Source organism: Nicotiana tabacum, chromosome 14 (assembly GCF_000715075.1).
Source record: "Nicotiana tabacum cultivar K326 chromosome 14, ASM71507v2, whole genome shotgun sequence".
Classification (NCBI taxonomy): Eukaryota; Viridiplantae; Streptophyta; class Magnoliopsida; order Solanales; family Solanaceae; genus Nicotiana; species Nicotiana tabacum.
In genome coordinates, this window is record NC_134093.1 from 2,446,394 (window position 1) to 2,464,478 (window position 18,085).

The window sequence follows — 18,085 nt, forward strand, 5'->3', positions numbered from 1 at the left end:
GTAACCAAGCCCTTTTATAGTGGAGAGATTTGGCTCTAAGCATAATAAAATAAACATTCAGTGGGAGACCCATGATAAGTCAGCTTTTCCATAATTTCTGCCAAAATTCTCTCTAGTGGGATTGCAACGGCTTTTGTCTGTGAGCTTCATCTTGCTTAGAACCCTCGATTTTGGTTTGAGCTTGATTTCGGCTCGAACTCATGATCTTGGTTCGAGCCCGATCCTGGCTCGAGCCCTCGAATTGATTCGAGGTCAATGTCGGTTGGTCTCTGGATTGTCAGCATGGTAGATTTTGATTCGAGCTTGGTAATGATATCGAACTTGACACGGATCGGCCTCCCCAGGTTCGAGGATAGTTTGCTCCACCTTCGGGATCTCACTTTGATAAATCATCATTTGAACTCGATCGGACGTGCTAAGGCCGAAACCCATTTCGACCGTATACATAGTTGTTAGGCTACATTAACCTAAAGATACTCTTAACATTATGTGATATCATCCACTTTGAGTCAAGTCTGTATGGTTTTCTCCAAAAGGCCTCATTCTGGTAAGAGTATACATATACGTTATATGTATCATAATCTTTTCAGCTTTTAATGTAAGATTTTGTTCATACACTTTACAATTTTATAACAGGTGGTTTGTACTCTTATTACGGGGACGATCTTATTTTATATTTTCGGAAATACAAAAAAGTTTATGTCCTAATAGATAATATGGATTCAAGTAACTTGAGTTTGACATATATTTACACACTAAAGTAAGTTTGAACATTTGGTGAACTCATGAACTAAACTTTGTCATGGTAGCGCACTTTTGTTTCATAAAAAACTACAAAGAGTATATCTAGGGGACAAGACCAATACATCTACATATTAAAGTTGAGAAAAAGGGCATCAGAATAAAAAATTTCAACTCACAAGTCACAAGAAATGGCTGCTTTTTAGTAGCAAAAGTATTGATCATCAAGATATAAATTTTTCTGTGTTTTCTTCCATCTGATTAAATTTAATTTATATTTTTACTTAATACAAATTCATAAAAGAATCTAAATGAAAGAGTTTATGGCATACATGGGGAAGAACGGGGATCGGTTTTATGGTCCATTACATATATAAATTTAGTTATATGACTATTTTCATAAAAGGTCATTAACAAAAATAAATCAGTAAATAAAACACAAAAGTTCTTTGTAGGATCAATTCTTCTCTTTAAATTGTAAACGAAATAGAGAAGTGAAAGTCCATCAGCATGAATTAGCCTTATGATTTTCAAGAAAAGAATCTAGAAAGAAAAATGAACCCAAAACTGAATTACAAATTAAATGTTAAGAGGGAAAAAAAACTAGAATAATCCAAACAATCATATACGTGGTCCAACTGAAAAAGTAAAAAAAAAAAACGACCAAGAGAATTCACTTTTAGCTTTAAAAAAGCTAGTAGGAAATTTGTTACCATATGTACAGATTCTGAATTCTTCTACAGAGGCAATAATGGTGACAAAAAAGCCTTTAGGTCAATCTTCAGCTAATGCTTCCTCCCATTTTGTATGCACTGTTATTGACTGGATTTCTTACATCCACATTTGCAGTTTTCAAGTTCAGTATTGAGATTCTGCACAAGAATAAGAACAATATGAAAAAATAATATCTACTACTTGTAGGAGGAAAATGGAATCTAAGAATCCGAGATGAAGACGTAGACTCACAATGTGAACGAGGTAAGAGAGTGCCACGGACGATGCTTAACACATGTAATTGGAGTCTGTTTCAGGGCTTTACATAAGCTCGTACAAATTAAAGAAGATTTAGAAGAGAGGAGAGAGAAGTTTCGTCAATAAAGGCGGGGCTGGTTAATTTTGTAATTTATCATTTTTCCGTCATCACTAATTTTTTGCAAAATATATTAGACCTCCTCCACCACACCCCCACTCCCCCTCCCCACCCCCTAAAAAAAAAAGATTTAACTATTTTCACTTTAATTTATGACTCTTAAGGTCAAAATGTTGTTTGGACCCTCTAATTATATTTTCATGCCCGTGTTGATAAGACGTCCGGCAATATTTTGAAGAGTGCGAGCAACATACAACAACAATAACAACAACCCAGTATAATCTCACTAGTGGGGTTTGGGGAGGGTAGTGTGTACGCAGACCTTACCTCTATCCTGGAGTAGAGAGGTTGTTTTCGATAGACCATCGGCTTCCTCCCTCCAAGAACTACCCACCTTGCTCTTGGGGTGACTCGAACTCACAACCTCTTGATTGGAAGTGGAGGGTGCTCACCACTAGAGCAACCCACTCTTGTCAAATAAAGTCATAATAGGATATAGTATTTTCATACATACCTAGCCATACTTCATGAACTAAGTAAATACTCATACCTAGGTGCATGTAACTGGATAGATAAAGTAAAGCTGCAGTCTCGGGTTCGAGCTATGGATATTTAGTCGCTTTTGTTAGGGAGCGCTTTACCCCCCAATGTGGGACTTTCCGATGCGAATCCGGATTTAGTCGGGCCCCAATGTGGATACCGGACATCGGGCGGGAAACCAAAAAAAAAAAAAAGCTGCAAGAAGAAAAGTAGATCAACTTATTCACCCACCTGAACCTGATCTTGAAGGGTTCGAATGTGCTGCACTGCTAGATCCAGCATGTCAGCGTAGCTCGTTTGCTGCAAAAAATTAACAAGACGATAAAATTTGCAGCTCAAGCATGTTCCAAGAAATGTCAAATGAGAAAATAAGGAGAAGTGGAACATAAGAAAAGCAAGAATACAATCAAGATTACAGAAAGATTTTTTTTTTTTACATAAGAAATCTATACATTATTCAATAGACTGATAGTTGAACAGCATTTTAACAAGCCAAGTAACAATTATTCAATTAATAGAAGTCTTTTTGCCGCTTCCAATTTGCTATTTTTCTTTGTTCCAAGTAAACACGATTACGGAGTTATAGTGTATGCAGCACTTCATAAATAGCTAATGCTTTATAATCGCATAGCTATACTGCAAGTTCGGTTTAAAACTTAATGACACACCCTCCCCCTCCAATACCATAAAGACATTTCTCATGATACTTTTCCTTCGCAAAGAAGTTAAACATGAAATGAATGAGAAATTATAATAGATACAAAAACACAAACTATACCTTGTCCATGTTTGGAACAAGATCTTGTAACTTCTTAAGCTTCCCGCTTATTCTGGTTCTTCTCTCCTGCATAAGGCAAGAAAAGAACAAATTGCTCACTATCACATGTACATTAGCACACGAACAATCTAATCAATAATCATTAGCACATGAACATAGCTACGATGTTCCAAATTTTGAGAAAAATATTTCAAACGCCACATCTACTGCATGTTGATATCTACATCTGTTGTTACAGAACAGTAGAATTGGTATTCAGAATCAGTGCGTTATGAGTCATTGGAAGGGTTGCATCGTCTTCAGCTGATTATATCCTTTTCTTTCAAACAATATGGTTTGTACATATGCCAAAAAATTAATTTTGTTTGACCTAGGAGGACAAAATTTATTTTGTACTACTTAAGCGTACATTAGTGTCTTGTAAGTTATCAAATTATTCAAGTGGTTTTTAGAAACATATAGTTCATTGACTATCTTTAGAAGTTAATTGATTGTATCAATAACTTCTTTCCTTTTTCCATTTTTTTCCTTTTGAAAGGGCAAATTCAAGAAATAACTTAAGAAATTGAAATTCACCCTTTCTGCAATGCTGCGAGGATGAGTAGCACAACCACGCTTGGCACGAATTTTGCAAGGAACAGAATCCTCAGGGATGTGCAGCAATCTATCCATTGATGCCATTTCTAGTGCTGTCTGAGACAAGCCAAACTGGAACTGAAAATGGTTCAGAAAAAAATGTCAGGTCATCCTTCCACAAAGGAATAAAAATGCAGTTTTGCATCACTATTTGTGAGAATTACACAAGAGTAAATTGAGCATGCCAAGATGGAGTATGCCTGTTTTATTTTAAACTTTTCTTGCAAAGAAAATACATATACATACAGTGTGTAGTAGTAAGGTTATCAAGGCGAAAAATGGAAAGGAAGTATATGTATTGCTGTTGTCCTTTTGACATGTTCAAAACACAGACTTCAAACAGTGAAGATTTATGTGCTTTCTTATAGTGATTATCAAGTTTAATTTAGTTGGACGAAAGAAGAAAGGTAGGGAACTAGGGATAAAAGAATGCCAAGAGAAGAAGCAAATCATCAATTTTTGAAAGATTTCAGTAATAGTGTGTTGAAAGAAAAAAAATTGAGATTTGATTTTGAAACAGTTGTAAGGACACCAAATCAAAGCGCATAACTTTTTTCCATCCAAAAGGTTAAAATCATTAAAATGAGATCTCACTTTTCACATAAATACTGTTAATGTTAGGCGTATCACATGCACAACTAACAAAATCAGGATAAAGAAAACACGACCCTTAAACATTAGCTACTAAAAGTACAATTTCTCCATAAAAAAAGTTACTTTGACAAAGTTTCAGTAAGATTACCTGAGTTTCCCCGTCATCGAGCCCATTGACAATGTCATTGCTAATGTGCTTGGCTCGTTTGCTCGGAGTGACAGAGAACATTATAGAATTGTTATCTTCCCATGAACCCATTGCGAAACTACTTGCAGTGGCATAAGAATGTGTTGACTTTCTGTGGCCATTGTCTGTACTAGTCCCTTCAACATCCTCATTTTCCTCTGCTATTTGAGAGAGAGCTTCTTGCCTAGTGAAGCTGAGCTGAGAGTTCAGCCTTGTTATACCCCGGCTACTGTCTGCGACGCCTTTAGAGTTATAGCTTCCTCTACCCATTGATACTGAAAAGCCTAAGTTCATGTCAAACTTGAAATATATTACGAACATCATTCAACTTATATCAGAGCACGTAAGAGGTCGTGGATTCAAATCACACCGTCATGCAAACAACAGAAACTATATCCACATGTTTGAATCATCAAAGAATTGAATGGGGTGATCATGTCATCTAAAAGCTTAATTTGTAATAGACAATACACGTTTTATCACCTAATTATACTATGAGTCAACACGCTTCTCTTTGAAGACAATGAATTTTTCTTTTCCACATTAAATGTTTTTTGGTTTTGTATCTTAAGTTCCTTGTTGTCATAGTTGAAATATATTACCAACCTAGACATAAAGAGTTATTTTTTTCCACATTAAAAGAAATGTTATTACTCAATCTAAAATTACATTGTGCTCTAAGGACATTTAGAAAATCTATTTTGGTCCACCGGAGTAGAAAGCCTTTTTAGGGCTATGGAAGTAATAATATAAAATTTGAAAAATACTCATTGTTTTCAAAAGGTTTTACGAGCTAATAACTTTTTTTGTGATTCAACAAGACTACAAGAATGCTTAATGTACTAAGCCTATTTTAGGCAAAGGTCATTTCATCAAAAGTAAAAGAAGAATCTTTAGAAAGCCATGCTGTAAATTAACTTTTACATTAAATTGCATATAACATTATAACTTTTTAAGCCCAATGAAGAAATGCAGTTTGTGGCCATTTATCGGGGCAAGTGCAAAGATAACCATTTTTAGTGATGCTATTTAGAGATTAGCCAGTACTTATTTTGTCCTGAAATTTTAAATTAAAAACCTTAACTTCAGGACAACTCAGAACATTTTTGTCCGGAAAAATTAAACTAAAAAACTGAAATTCAGGACGCACTGACTAATTCCTAAATAGCAATCCTTTAAAGTGGCTACCTGGTGCCATTTCTACCCATTTATCTTGAGTAGTTTGCCTGCTTGGAGCTCAATTATTTCAAACTAACCATTTGAGATAGCATAATCAATGTTCACAGTGAGAAAATCTTGTCATATTATTAAAATCCAAACACCCCACATTATATAAACCTTGGATAACGTGGTTATAAGCTCATTTCTTATTTTTAACTTTTACCCTCTTTGCCATGTTAGAGATAACCATTCTTTTCAATAAATAACCGTCATTCTACTCTTATTAATCTTGCAAGTCTATTTTCAAAACAAAAGAAAAAGTCATCTTCATAAAAAGGAGAGACTATGACAATATAACCGGACTGAGTTGAAAAAGGGAAATCCAATTAGTGAGAAGGATTTAAGTAACATACCCTCGCAGTAAACTTTTTTTAACACTTTTTGTGTAGCTTAACATATAAAAGCAGGCTAGTTTACATTTTCATAAAGTTACTATTTAATCTTTATCATATAAATTATTTGAAGAATTTACAAATAAACTAATTATGAAAGTAAAACTTAAATCTTATTAAAAATTATTATTACCAACATGCTAATAAGGATGGGAAAAAAAGGATGAAAGAATGAAAAATGTTTTAGAGGGGAAAGAAAAAGGAGGGGGGTAAAAAACATCAATTATTGAAAACTAGTAAAGTACTCAAGAACATTGGGCTCGTTTTAGGTGGCGGCTAAGGTATAACTGGTTTTAGGTGGCGGCTAAGTTATAAACAAATTAAATAATAATAATAATGAATAACAAGGAGCAAGTGGGAATCACGGGTCAAGTAATACCCATGCACGTGATAACTGACCAGTCATGGAATTTTAGGAGCTGTTTGGTGAATGCATCTTGACCTCAAAATAAGCAAAAAAAAAAAATAGGAGTATTGGATTCAAAGAATCTATGCACAATAACCATCAATTAAATAAAGGGCCATGAACTTTTTCTTAGTATTATTTTATTGGCTAGTTGGGAACTTTAATAATTATGTAATGTCAACTTGCTATCTGAAAGTTTGGACCCCTAAAAACAAAGAAAATGCTCACTTCCTCCAATAAGGATTAAGGAGTTTCTTACTAAGATTATGATTAGGGAAACAAGACAATGATATCATCTATTGTTCATTGGGCAACTCATGGGGCCCAACTGCCAACTTGTTCTACTAATGGCCACTTAGTCTCTACTTGCTCAATATTTGTTTAAAATTACAAAGACCATAAACCTTTTTTCCCTACAAGTTCCTAATTTCATTCAATCCTAGTATAGTTGTACTAGTTTTATCTTTCTATTTATTTATAAAGAGGCTTTTGCGTTGAAACAAAAAAAGGAGAAACTATAACATAACTAATGGAGTTGCACATTTGGCTAGTGTTTTTTTTTTTTGGCCAAAGTATTTTTTTTCCAAACTTAATGTGTTTGTCCAAACTTTTGAAAGAAAAAAGTACTTTTGATTCGAAGTAGAAGCTATTTTTGAGAAACATAAAAAGTAGCTTCCTCCAGAAGTGCTTTTCTGAAAATCATTTTTGAAAAAATATACTTAGAAATATTTTTAAAAGTTTGATTAAATACTAATTGCTAATCAAAAGTATTTTCAAATTAATTAGCAAAACACAAGTTGCTTCTGCTTTTTTGAAAAAATACTTTTAAAAATAAGTTTGGTTTTAGAAACTTCATATGTCATACTATAAATGGAAGCACCCCACAAACACTAATGTATTAATTACAAAAAGGTGGGGGAGGTGGGGGAAGATAAAGGAACCCAAGTTGATTGACCCGTTCAAGTTTTTACTAAATCAAGAATATGACTTTCTCAGCTTTTTCATTTTGGTCCAAAATAAGTATTCATTTATGTAATAAAGAAAAAATTCAATTTGTTTTTACTCTTTTATCCTTATGTGCATATCCCTAAAAAATTTTCTTACTTCTCACATTAAATCCACTATAACTATGTGACCAATATTTAATTAAGGGTAGTTTAGTCAAACTAGGTATTTTTGTATAGAATTTAGTATTTTCTTAATGGGCATGCATAAACCAAACTGGTCACTTATGGACAGGAGGGAGTAGTTTATAAACTCATTAACTTAAGAGATTAATATAACTTTTAAAGGTCTATTAGTATACCTAAACCTAACCTAGAGTAGATGTAAGATTGTTAAAAAGAAATTGATACAAATTAAATTCCCCTATTACGTGGTCAAAATATACACATTAATTGTTGGCTGAGATCGTTCACGGAAACAACTTTATTAGTTGAAAACGACTATTATATGCCAAAAAAATTGTAGAGTTTTTAATAATATTCGAAATTTGATCCAAATCCAATATAGTGCTTCTCGTTAAGGATTTAATAATAGAAATATCAAAATTTGACTCTTTACCTCAATTCGATAGGTAAATAGACACGAATTAAGGGATTCCAAATTTCACAAGCTGAATACCTCTCTTTTTTTCAAAAGTCTTCTCCTAGAGATTTTATTTGACTAATTTTATTTGATAGTACATAAATTCGAGTACCAAGTTGCACAAGTTGCATCTACGCCTCTGAAAAAAAAAACTCTAAAATGAAAAAGAAAAACCCTATTATATATTAAGTGCTTAAGAGATTCTAATCTTAAAGAGGGATCCAGCATAATTAATTAATTAATTAATTAATTAATTTAGACCACTGGTTTCATTTGCAAAAGCTGTGGGTGATTGGAAGCAGACACACATGCATTCACCTTCCCAAAAACTGTGGAACCCACCTTTACATGTCACTTAGAGTGGATACAGGATTAAGACCTACAAATTAGCTCCAATAAAGTTCCTAATTTGCCCTTGATGGATAATTTTGTTCTATTAAAAAAGAGCAATAGTAATTTGTCGGCTGCTTACTTTATATTACCTTCTAAATTAGGAAACTAATTCTGTTTACCCTAACTAACCCAAGATCTTTTCCCTATATATTTGTATCTATATAGTAGCCTAAATAGCAATTTTCTTCATTTTTATTCTCAACTCTGGCATGAAAATTTTAAATATCCAATCTATATTATTCGTCTTTTAAAGTTTTTGCAGATCCTTTAAGAAAAATATTTAATAATCTTAATCATAACTTTTTCTCTTTAGTATCTCACTTAAATAATATTGGAAGAGTAAAGGTTGATCTACAGAAAGCTAATGGCTTTTTATTTTTTTAAAAGGTAAATATTTTAAAACAACTTCAACTTCCACAAACGACTAATAAATGGATTCAATTTACAGACATCAAGTACTGAAGTCTAAAATCTGGTTTACCATCTTTTGTCAAGATTGGCAAGTATTAGTAGAATTTTGCGGGAAAGTAGACAGATCAAAGAACATACACAAAATGGCAGTCCTGCACAGGAAAAGCAGAACAAGCTAAACTTTTCGCCGATATGATATATTTTTTTTAGAATCGAGAAATTTTTCAGAGTTAGTGGCGCACGGTTTGAAGATAACTGGTCTGCTCATCCGCACTTATCCACTTAAATATTAAGTTTTTATCTATAGTAATATTTGAACTCATAACGTTCGTCTAACTCACATATCACATATTATGCTTTTACTACTTAGTCAAGAACCGGGGCTCGTCAATATGATACACTTGTTATAGTAAGTTTAAAAGTTGAAAGTGCTTGCTAATCATATGGAAGGAAAGAAAAATGAATTTGCAAGTTACAAGGAGGCATTAAAAATTCTTTTTAGTTTTTAGTATCGAGAGCCCGTTTGGACATAAGACTTCCAATTTTCGAAATCATAGTTTGATCATAAAATTTTTAATTTTCACTTGGAAATGCATTTTGCAAATTTTCGAAAATTTGAAAAACTCCAAAAAGCTATTTTTTCAATATTTTCACTCAAATCACTCACAAAACTTCAAAAAAAACCCAAAATTATATTTATGTCCAAACACAACTTCTAAATTTCAAATACCATTTTCATTTTTAAAAAAAATTCTCCTTTTTTGAAATTTTACAATTCTTATGTCCAAACGCCGACTAAGTGTCTCCTTTTGACATATACGTAAATCTTTTTTTTTGTTGGTGGTTTTTATTAGCAACTTGCTATATGTAATTAGATGAGACAAACTCATTCAATAACTCTAAACTCGCTGTACAAGCATCCTCCTCAACTCCACTCTTATGTGTGCTTTTTGAGTAATTAAATATATGTGTAAGTGCTCAACTAGTCAGTTTATACGTATGATTATGACATAAGTAAATCTTATTTTTGTACTCTAATCTCATGACAATTAGCTAACTTAGTAGTCCAATAGATGATCACAATAATGATTATCATCCATTGGTTCTATCTACAAGAAACCTACTTTCTCATTTCATTTACGCTAATTACCCTTTAAATAATATCATTAATCCGTGGTCCACACATGCGAGTTAGGATTTTAAATTTATGGACTTGAGACTCTAATCTTTTTAAGTTATTGAGTTCTAAATTAATAGTTTATACATAGTGGCACTATGCCCCTAAACTCATCTGATTTATATATCATTTACTACTACACAACTAGCTTCTTAACTGATAAGACAAGGTTTTAGTACAAAACTAAGAATTTTTCCCTTTCACGTATTTGAACGTTAATTCATAGTCAGGGGCGGAGCTACAGTAGTGGGTGCGGGTTCGATCGAATTCAGTGACTTTTTTCGGAACCCTTTAATTGTATTAAAATATTTACTAAATCTATATAAATATATACTGCCGAATCCAATAACAAAAGAGGTCTTGGTTCAACGGTAAGGGTTGTGAAAGATGAGGGTTCGATTCCCGCTGAAAACAGTGTTTTAAAATTTAGAACTCACACACTTCAAATCCTAGCCCCGGCCTCTGTTCATAGTTGCTGGACTTTTCATACCAAAGTTAGGTCTGAAGAACCAACAGGCAATACTAGTTCCATAAGATGTAAGGAAAATAGCAACATTATTTCCTTTGAGGTTTCTATTGTTTGGGCATCTTGATTCCCTATTTAACTCTATTCATCTTGATTCCAATTTAACTTTATTCATACTCTTTATGTTCCATTTAATATGACACTTTTTCTTTTTAGTGTGTTTAAAAAATAACAATATATTTCTATATTTTTGAGAACTCTTTAATTTACTCTTGTAAGAATTTGCTCTTATAACCTTAAAATTGTCGCGGTATATTTAAGCACACACTTTTTCTAAGAATGTTATTAGTATGTGTCAAAAGTCGTTACTATTTCTTTTCTTAAACCATGTTTTAATTCCATAATCAATTCAATAAACGTAACGGAGGGAATACTTAAAAACGTAAGTAGGAGGAAAATAATATTAGATAATTTTTTTTTATATATCTAAGTTTAGTAGATAAAGTTATTTGATATAACAGGCTAATTGTTCATAGTGATTGAAAGAGTACTCATATGCATGCCACTAGGTTAAGAGTACGAGGCTGATAGTTGTCTTGTCGCAACAAAAAATAGGTTATCTAATGCAAAATTACATTTCAAAGTTTGTTATTTATGCAAGCAAAGTCTTCTCTAATTGGTTAAAAAGTCACCAAAAGCTGAAGATTTTTGGTTGGCAAACAAAAAGGAATCAAAAACACGAAGGACAAACTCGTCATTTCGGACTTCAAAAGTGAAAAAAAAAAGATAAACTAAACTTACCAGTATCACCAGCAGCAGCAGCAAGTTGATTAAGAAACCTAGCTGGTGAGCTACTATGTCGAACCAACGGCGTCGTCGAAGAACTCGCCGCCGGCATAACTCCACATCCGCCGCCGCCGCCGCCGCCGCCGCCACTGCCAATTGTTAAATCATTGAATCCAATTGATCTCTGTAAACTCGATTGTTCCTTAGCCTTACTAGTAGATTCTGAATTTAACGAATTAGATGACGTCATATTCGGCGAAAAATATCGCGAAGGTCCAAGGTGTTGATGGTGGGACCCGTGGAGGTTAAAATCGTGATTATTAGCACCAATGACGGATTCAACTGCAGTAGTTAAAAACGCTCCCGGAGCTGAACCGTAACGGGTCAGTCCTCCTCCGCCGTTGCTACCGCCGCCAGCGGTGGTACTGTGGCTCATTGAATTTTGAGATGAAGAAGAAGTTGAGGAAGGATACATAATTTGTTTGAATTAGAATTTGTTTAAGATTTTGGAGCTTGGGAAGTTAATAGAGAGAGAGGGGTGGGTGGGGTGGGTGGGGGTTAGGGATGGGGGGTGGGGAAAGAGCAAGTGGGAAGTTTTAAAAAAAGAAAGTGAGGGGATGTGCTGATACACTTGTTTGAGGAAAAGTCTGATGAGAAAGAGAGAGTGGATCAGCCAATGGGAATTTGTTGTTTTTGTCCTTACCTTTTATAGAAAATTATAAGAAAAGTACTAGTGTAGTACTACTATTTTCTCCATTTAAGTAAGAAATATAAATAAAATCTTAATGTGTGATTTTAAATGTCTTATGATATTTTTGTTGGTGTAAAAGTATATTACTTAAGATAAAATATGAAATTTGAGCCCGTTTGGACATAGAATTTTTTCACTTTTTTTCGAAATCAGTTTTTGGCTATAAAATTTCCAATTTTAACTTGAATATGAATTTCAAAAATTTTCGAAAATTTGAAAAACTCTAAAAAATTATTTTTCAAAATTTTCACTCATATCACTCACAAAATTTCAAAAATAACCCAAAATTATATCCATGTCCAAACATAACTCTAATTTTCAAATACCATTTTCACTTGAAAATTATTTTACTTTTTTTTGGAATTTTACAATTCTTATGTCCAAACGCCCTAAATGTTAATGTTTTTGTTTATGTGAACCTTTTCTTTTTTTAAGATTCAAACTATATAAACTTAGAACAATATTGTAAAATATATTTTTTCATTACATTGACATGAGAAAAATTATAATTTATAGTACTTTTTATTTTTTTCATATAATTTTTGAATATTTATATTTTAACTTTAAAATATTAAATTAATCTAATCTAATTTAGCTTAAAAGATAAGTCAAATTAACTCTAAAAAAATACAAAGTTTCACATAAACGAAGGAAATAAATTATTTTCAAAGCACCAGTAAGTTTTATATACTTTTAGTTCTCTTTTTAATTTTTAATATAGGCGCTGGTTGGGGTGGGCGCTGGGGTGAGTGTGAAGAAACTTAGTTTAAGAGTTTATAATTGACTTCCTAAGTCAAAACTTCTTCTATAAATGAGAAGGTAATTAATGGGCAAATTTTGGCAATTATTTGATTAAGAATGCTAAAGTAATTTCTAACCCACCTTCAAAGTAATTATATTTTTGCAGGTTTCATGTTTTTCTTTTAAGCCTTGTTCTAAATGACACCAGAGGGGTTAAGGTTGAATTAATCTTAGATATATTCTACGTATCTTTAAGCAAATTTATAGTTATCGTTATATAATTATAATATTGTTCTCATATATATATGTTACAGAATCGACATGAAATTGAACACTTAACTCTTAAAACTGTTCGCGAATTTCTTCTTGTTGACATACTTCAGCATCAATCTATGGGCTACAATCGTCACCAAATGTCTTTTATGCACGCCAAGAATTTTATACACTAGTAGGGATGGCAAGTGGTGCGGGTGCGGGTGCGGATTTTCTCTTAATCCGCAAAATTTTAACCCGCCCCGCCCCGCATAGCAGTGGCACCCGCGTTCACTCGCCCCGCATCCATACATGTGTCCACCCGCCCCGCACCGCATAAATATTTTTTTTTTTCATTTTGTTAGTTTTAAATTTTTTTAATCTTTTGGCTAGAAATGTTTTACACTTTTACTATATTTATTCGTGCTTTTTATTAATTCTAACCATTACGGAGTACTTCAGTTATGGAAAGAAGAAGATAAGATACTTACGAGAATTAAATCTTGCACATATGCAATAAAGTAACTTAAAAGTTTTTGATATCATAATACCTCTTTGTATTTTAACTTTTATATTTGATAAAAGTACATATGTTAATTTTACCATATTCAAGCTTACATTAGAAATACAAAAAACTCTGTCAAGATCAATTAACAAATAGTCTATTTGAGCAAAATATATAAGAGATAACACTTTGATCAATAAAATAGATTTATAATTAATTAATAATTATGTGTTAGATATTACATTATCAGAACTTGTCATAAAAGAATAAGAACTTGACGTGTAAAAATTGGGTTCGAAGTTCAAACAATATGAAACTTTATTTTGCTTCAATATATTACATTGAATCAATTTCATTGTCACAAAGTCAGAAATTTGAATTTTCTTCTTTGATGAAATTTATAAATCCACACCGCACCTATATAGATTTAAATTTTTTTTATTTTGACCTGCCTCACACCCGCATATATTTAAACTTGCGCCGCCCCGCATGTGTCTAAACGCGCACCGCCCTGCACCCGCATCTCCCCGTCCCATTGTCATCCCTATACAGTAGCAACACAACACTCAGAGACAACAAATACAATAATAATAAATCCAGTGTAACCGCACAAGTAAAATTTCGGAAAGATAATGTATATGCAGATCTATTACCTATACCTTGAGAAGACAGAGGAGCTGTTTCCAATAACAATACTCACGCATCAAGAAATTAAACTATGTACTAATGGGTTCAACTCTATTCAAACTAGTACAATAAAAGGAATAGCTAAAACTAACTCTTAGGAAGCTAGTTCCTATGTATATGATAAAGTAATGCCAGTTTCACGAGATCATATTTACCTTCCAATAAATCCAACTCATCATATAATGAAAAAAAAAACATATTGTTTAACGACGAAACTTGATACCAGATTTGGACCGGAACTTGCCTGTGAATTGCCTATCACATTGGCCTCCACGGAATTCTAATCACGAATAATACATCAATTTGTGCACTGTACAGTTTATTTACAGATTTTGATTAACATCACAAGCCAAGTTTTGTTGCTTCGATGTTCACTAGTTAACTACCTATATATAGGGGCGAAGCTAGATTATTAGGTAAGTTTTCGAACGAACTTAGTAATATTTACTTAGACCATATATTCATATTAAAAAATCTATTAAATATTCATAAACTTTAATTCTGAACCCAATAATTAAAACGAGTCATGAGTATATTGACAAGTTTAGAACCTATGAACTTCAAATTCTATTGAGCCAAAAATAAAGACTATGAACTAAAATTATTTTAATTTATATTCTTGCTAAGTTGATAGAAACTAAAGGTCCACCAAACTATGTAGAAAACCAAGTTCTCTATAAGTTTTCACAGAACGGACGCACACAGCAGTAAGTAAATGACACAATGGAATTTTACGTGAAAAACTCTCAGCTCACGAGATTAAAAACCACGACTTACCCTTGTAGGATTTTAACTTCACTACCGAGCAAACTTTTAAATTACAACCTATTGTAACCTAGGAATTAACCTCTTAATCTCTCACTAACTTGTAACAACTCTATTACAAGCCACTTTGTAATAACTCTATTACAAAGACTTACAACTCGACTAACTCTAGCCAATACACAAACACAAGGCTTATGATTTTACAAAGATTTCCTACACAATATTTCTAACTAAGCTAAGTAGGAATTACAATTAGTAAAGTGCTTTAATAAATGTGCAACACAACTAAGGACATGTAATAACTCAATATAGGAAACTGGTCATTCGTTATGTTATTCTTTGTTCTTGATGCCCTTGAAAATCATTTGCCAGATTGACACAGACTTGAGAGAATTGCTTAAGTCGATTCTAAATGTGCACGTGTTTTGTTTTACCTTTGCTTGATGTTAGTAATTCATTTGTGACATCACTTGGATGATGCAAGCAAGTTAAATAAAGGGCATTCCCCATAAAGTTGACTGCTATATTATTTTTGCATTGTTGTGTGTGCAGACAACAACTTTATAGTTGTGAGGAGTTGACTTGTACCGTCACTAAGGGAACTGATGGTCATTTGTTCCCTCTGTTATTCCTTTGACTCTGAAGAGTTAAACCACGTCCCCGACTTGAGACTTGTTGTTCTTACCCCTACCCTGGGGTAGAGAGGTTGTTTCCGATATACCATCGGCTCCCTCCCTCCAAGAACTCCCCACCTTTCTCTTGGGGTGACTCGAACTCACAACCTCTTGGTTAGAAGTGGAGGGTGCTCACCATTAGAACAACCCACTCTTGTCACAACCTCTATCGCAGAAAGTTATATGCTTACCTAAATTGAACACTATAGTTTATGTATTTCGGAAAAAGTATACCGTCGAAAGTCCTATGCTTACTTTATTTGAACATCATATATTTTGTGATACAATCACACCTCTCTATAACAGTATCCTTATATAACAATCATTCACTATAAAAGTCAAGTTTTTCTCAGAACCAATTTTTTAAGTTATATTTTACCTCTCTATAACAGTTTTTTTTACCTATAACAGCAACAATCATATTTATAGCAGAATGCTCTTTGTAAAATTACCCATTTATAACAGCCATATAGAATTTTTAAGATTACTACTAATAATTTTAAAAATATGCATACAATCTTTTCCATTATACAAAGTTTCTATCTTGGATAATATATATGATTTGAAGATTTGAACATGATATCTTTTCCATCGAACAAATTTCAAAAAATATTTAGATAAAAAATGTCACACCCCATACTTTCATGTTAGAATTCATCTTAAGTGAATCAATATGAGCCGGAGAGTTGAAGGACCTTTAAAAAGATAATGATGGATTAAAATAAGTTTTAAGGAGTATCGTGAAGGTTGTAAAGTTAAGAAGCTAATCGAATTGAAGAAAATAAGTTTCGTCGAAAATCGGCAAGTTGGGAATATTATAACACGTACTTGTGGGATGAGACTAGGGTGCTTAATGTGATAAGAAGGTAATGTTATGAGGTATTTTTATCGTGTGATAGTCGTGTATTAAGTTTTGAATTCAAGCGAGTTATGAAACAAAAGTCGACAAAAATTGTCGCAAGTTATGTTTATTATTTTATTGAAATTTAAGGTCTAATGTTAATGTACTTGGATTTACGGGGAGATCTACCCACCAAATTGAAGATCTATGGATCTAGTTTCCAACGCATTAAACCATTCACCGATACAACATTGGAGTAGAGAGATATTCGTATTTTTGCGAGACTGTGCAAGTAGCTCCTGTTGGGACCCACTTGAGACGGCCACCGACCTTACTTCTTTTCAAAGATATTTCAGCTTCATTTCGGGTCATTTATCACCCAAAATTCGTCCAAAAAGCTCTCCAAATCCCTCTCTAACATATTCTAAGATCCCAAGAACCAAACTCAAGGTAAATCAACTCAAATCATCATCAAAAGTGTTAAATACTACAAAAGAATGCTTCTATGATATTGTGGTGTGATTGAGGCTATTGTGAGCTAAGTTGAGATGGGGTTTCGAATTGTAGCTAGTGTCCAAGGTATGTATAGCATCTTTTTGATTGTTCCTAAGTTTAATCTTGTGTTGATTGTGCTATTTGAGTGAAAAAACATGAGATAGCACTTGAAAGAACATGAGGCATGGTTATTTGTTTGGTTAAACAATTTTTTGGCCACATATATGGTTTGTGGTGGCTTAAAATTATGAGAAATAATTTGATAATATTGTGGCGGCTATTGTTAAGCTTTTCTAGGTGTTAACTAAGTTTATTGAAGAAGAAAACATGAAACACAAGTGATTGATGATAAAAGTTAGGGTGTTAGGCGTAGGGGCTTGTTTTGGAAGTCATTTTGTGGATGTTTTCAATTAGGAATCATATAGTACCTATAAGTATGATGTTCTAAAGGCTTTGAACTAATTTATGGAATAAGAGTTGGGTTTATTTTATGTTTTGTTATTAGTAAAAACGAGCTTGCCGCTCAATATGATTGTTAAGATTATCGGAGAAGCTCATATTGGATTATATTGTTGTTGCTATTGTTGGTTATTGTTGTTATTGTTGTTGGGTTGTTGATGACCCTTAGTGGTCGTTGGGATGTAGCAAAAATAGGGGAGTTTCTGCCCAATTTTCCGTAAGCTATACGACTAGACAAATACGATGGTACGAAGATCATACAGGTAAGTTGAGGCACATACTTCTTTATTTTATCATGATCTAAAGTAAAATGAACGTAAACGATACGCTATTTCATAACAGATCTATTCCTAGCAACTAAAGTTGTCCATGTTGTTCTTTCCTTATAAAGTTATTCTAAGCATGTATGTGTGATCCTTGAATTCTATTGAGGCCTATATTTATGGTATGGATGTCCATAACGTTAATCCAAGGAGCAACGACCCTATGTCACTCCGAAAGGTTTAGAAC

General features: G+C 33.0%; 1 protein-coding gene across 2 annotated transcripts; it reads right to left on the bottom strand.

Annotated features, from left to right (window-relative positions):
• Window positions 1-1,268: 1,268 nt before the first annotated feature.
• On the bottom strand, window positions 1,269-11,941 carry LOC142168655 (transcription factor bHLH128-like). Of its 2 annotated transcripts, none has more exons than XM_075229197.1 (6): window positions 11,421-11,941; window positions 4,528-4,841; window positions 3,726-3,863; window positions 3,150-3,215; window positions 2,603-2,671; window positions 1,269-1,613 (listed from the first exon to the last, which is right to left on the bottom strand). In XM_075229197.1, the coding sequence occupies exons 1-6, from the start codon at window positions 11,878-11,880 to the stop codon at window positions 1,557-1,559; spliced, it is 1,104 nt and encodes a 367-aa protein (XP_075085298.1). In that variant the 5' UTR covers window positions 11,881-11,941; the 3' UTR covers window positions 1,269-1,556. The 2 variants fall into 2 exon arrangements, with proteins under 2 accessions (XP_075085298.1, XP_075085297.1); XM_075229196.1 differs by having other exon boundaries at window positions 4,528-4,850.
• Between the last annotated feature and the right edge of the window lie 6,144 nt (window positions 11,942-18,085).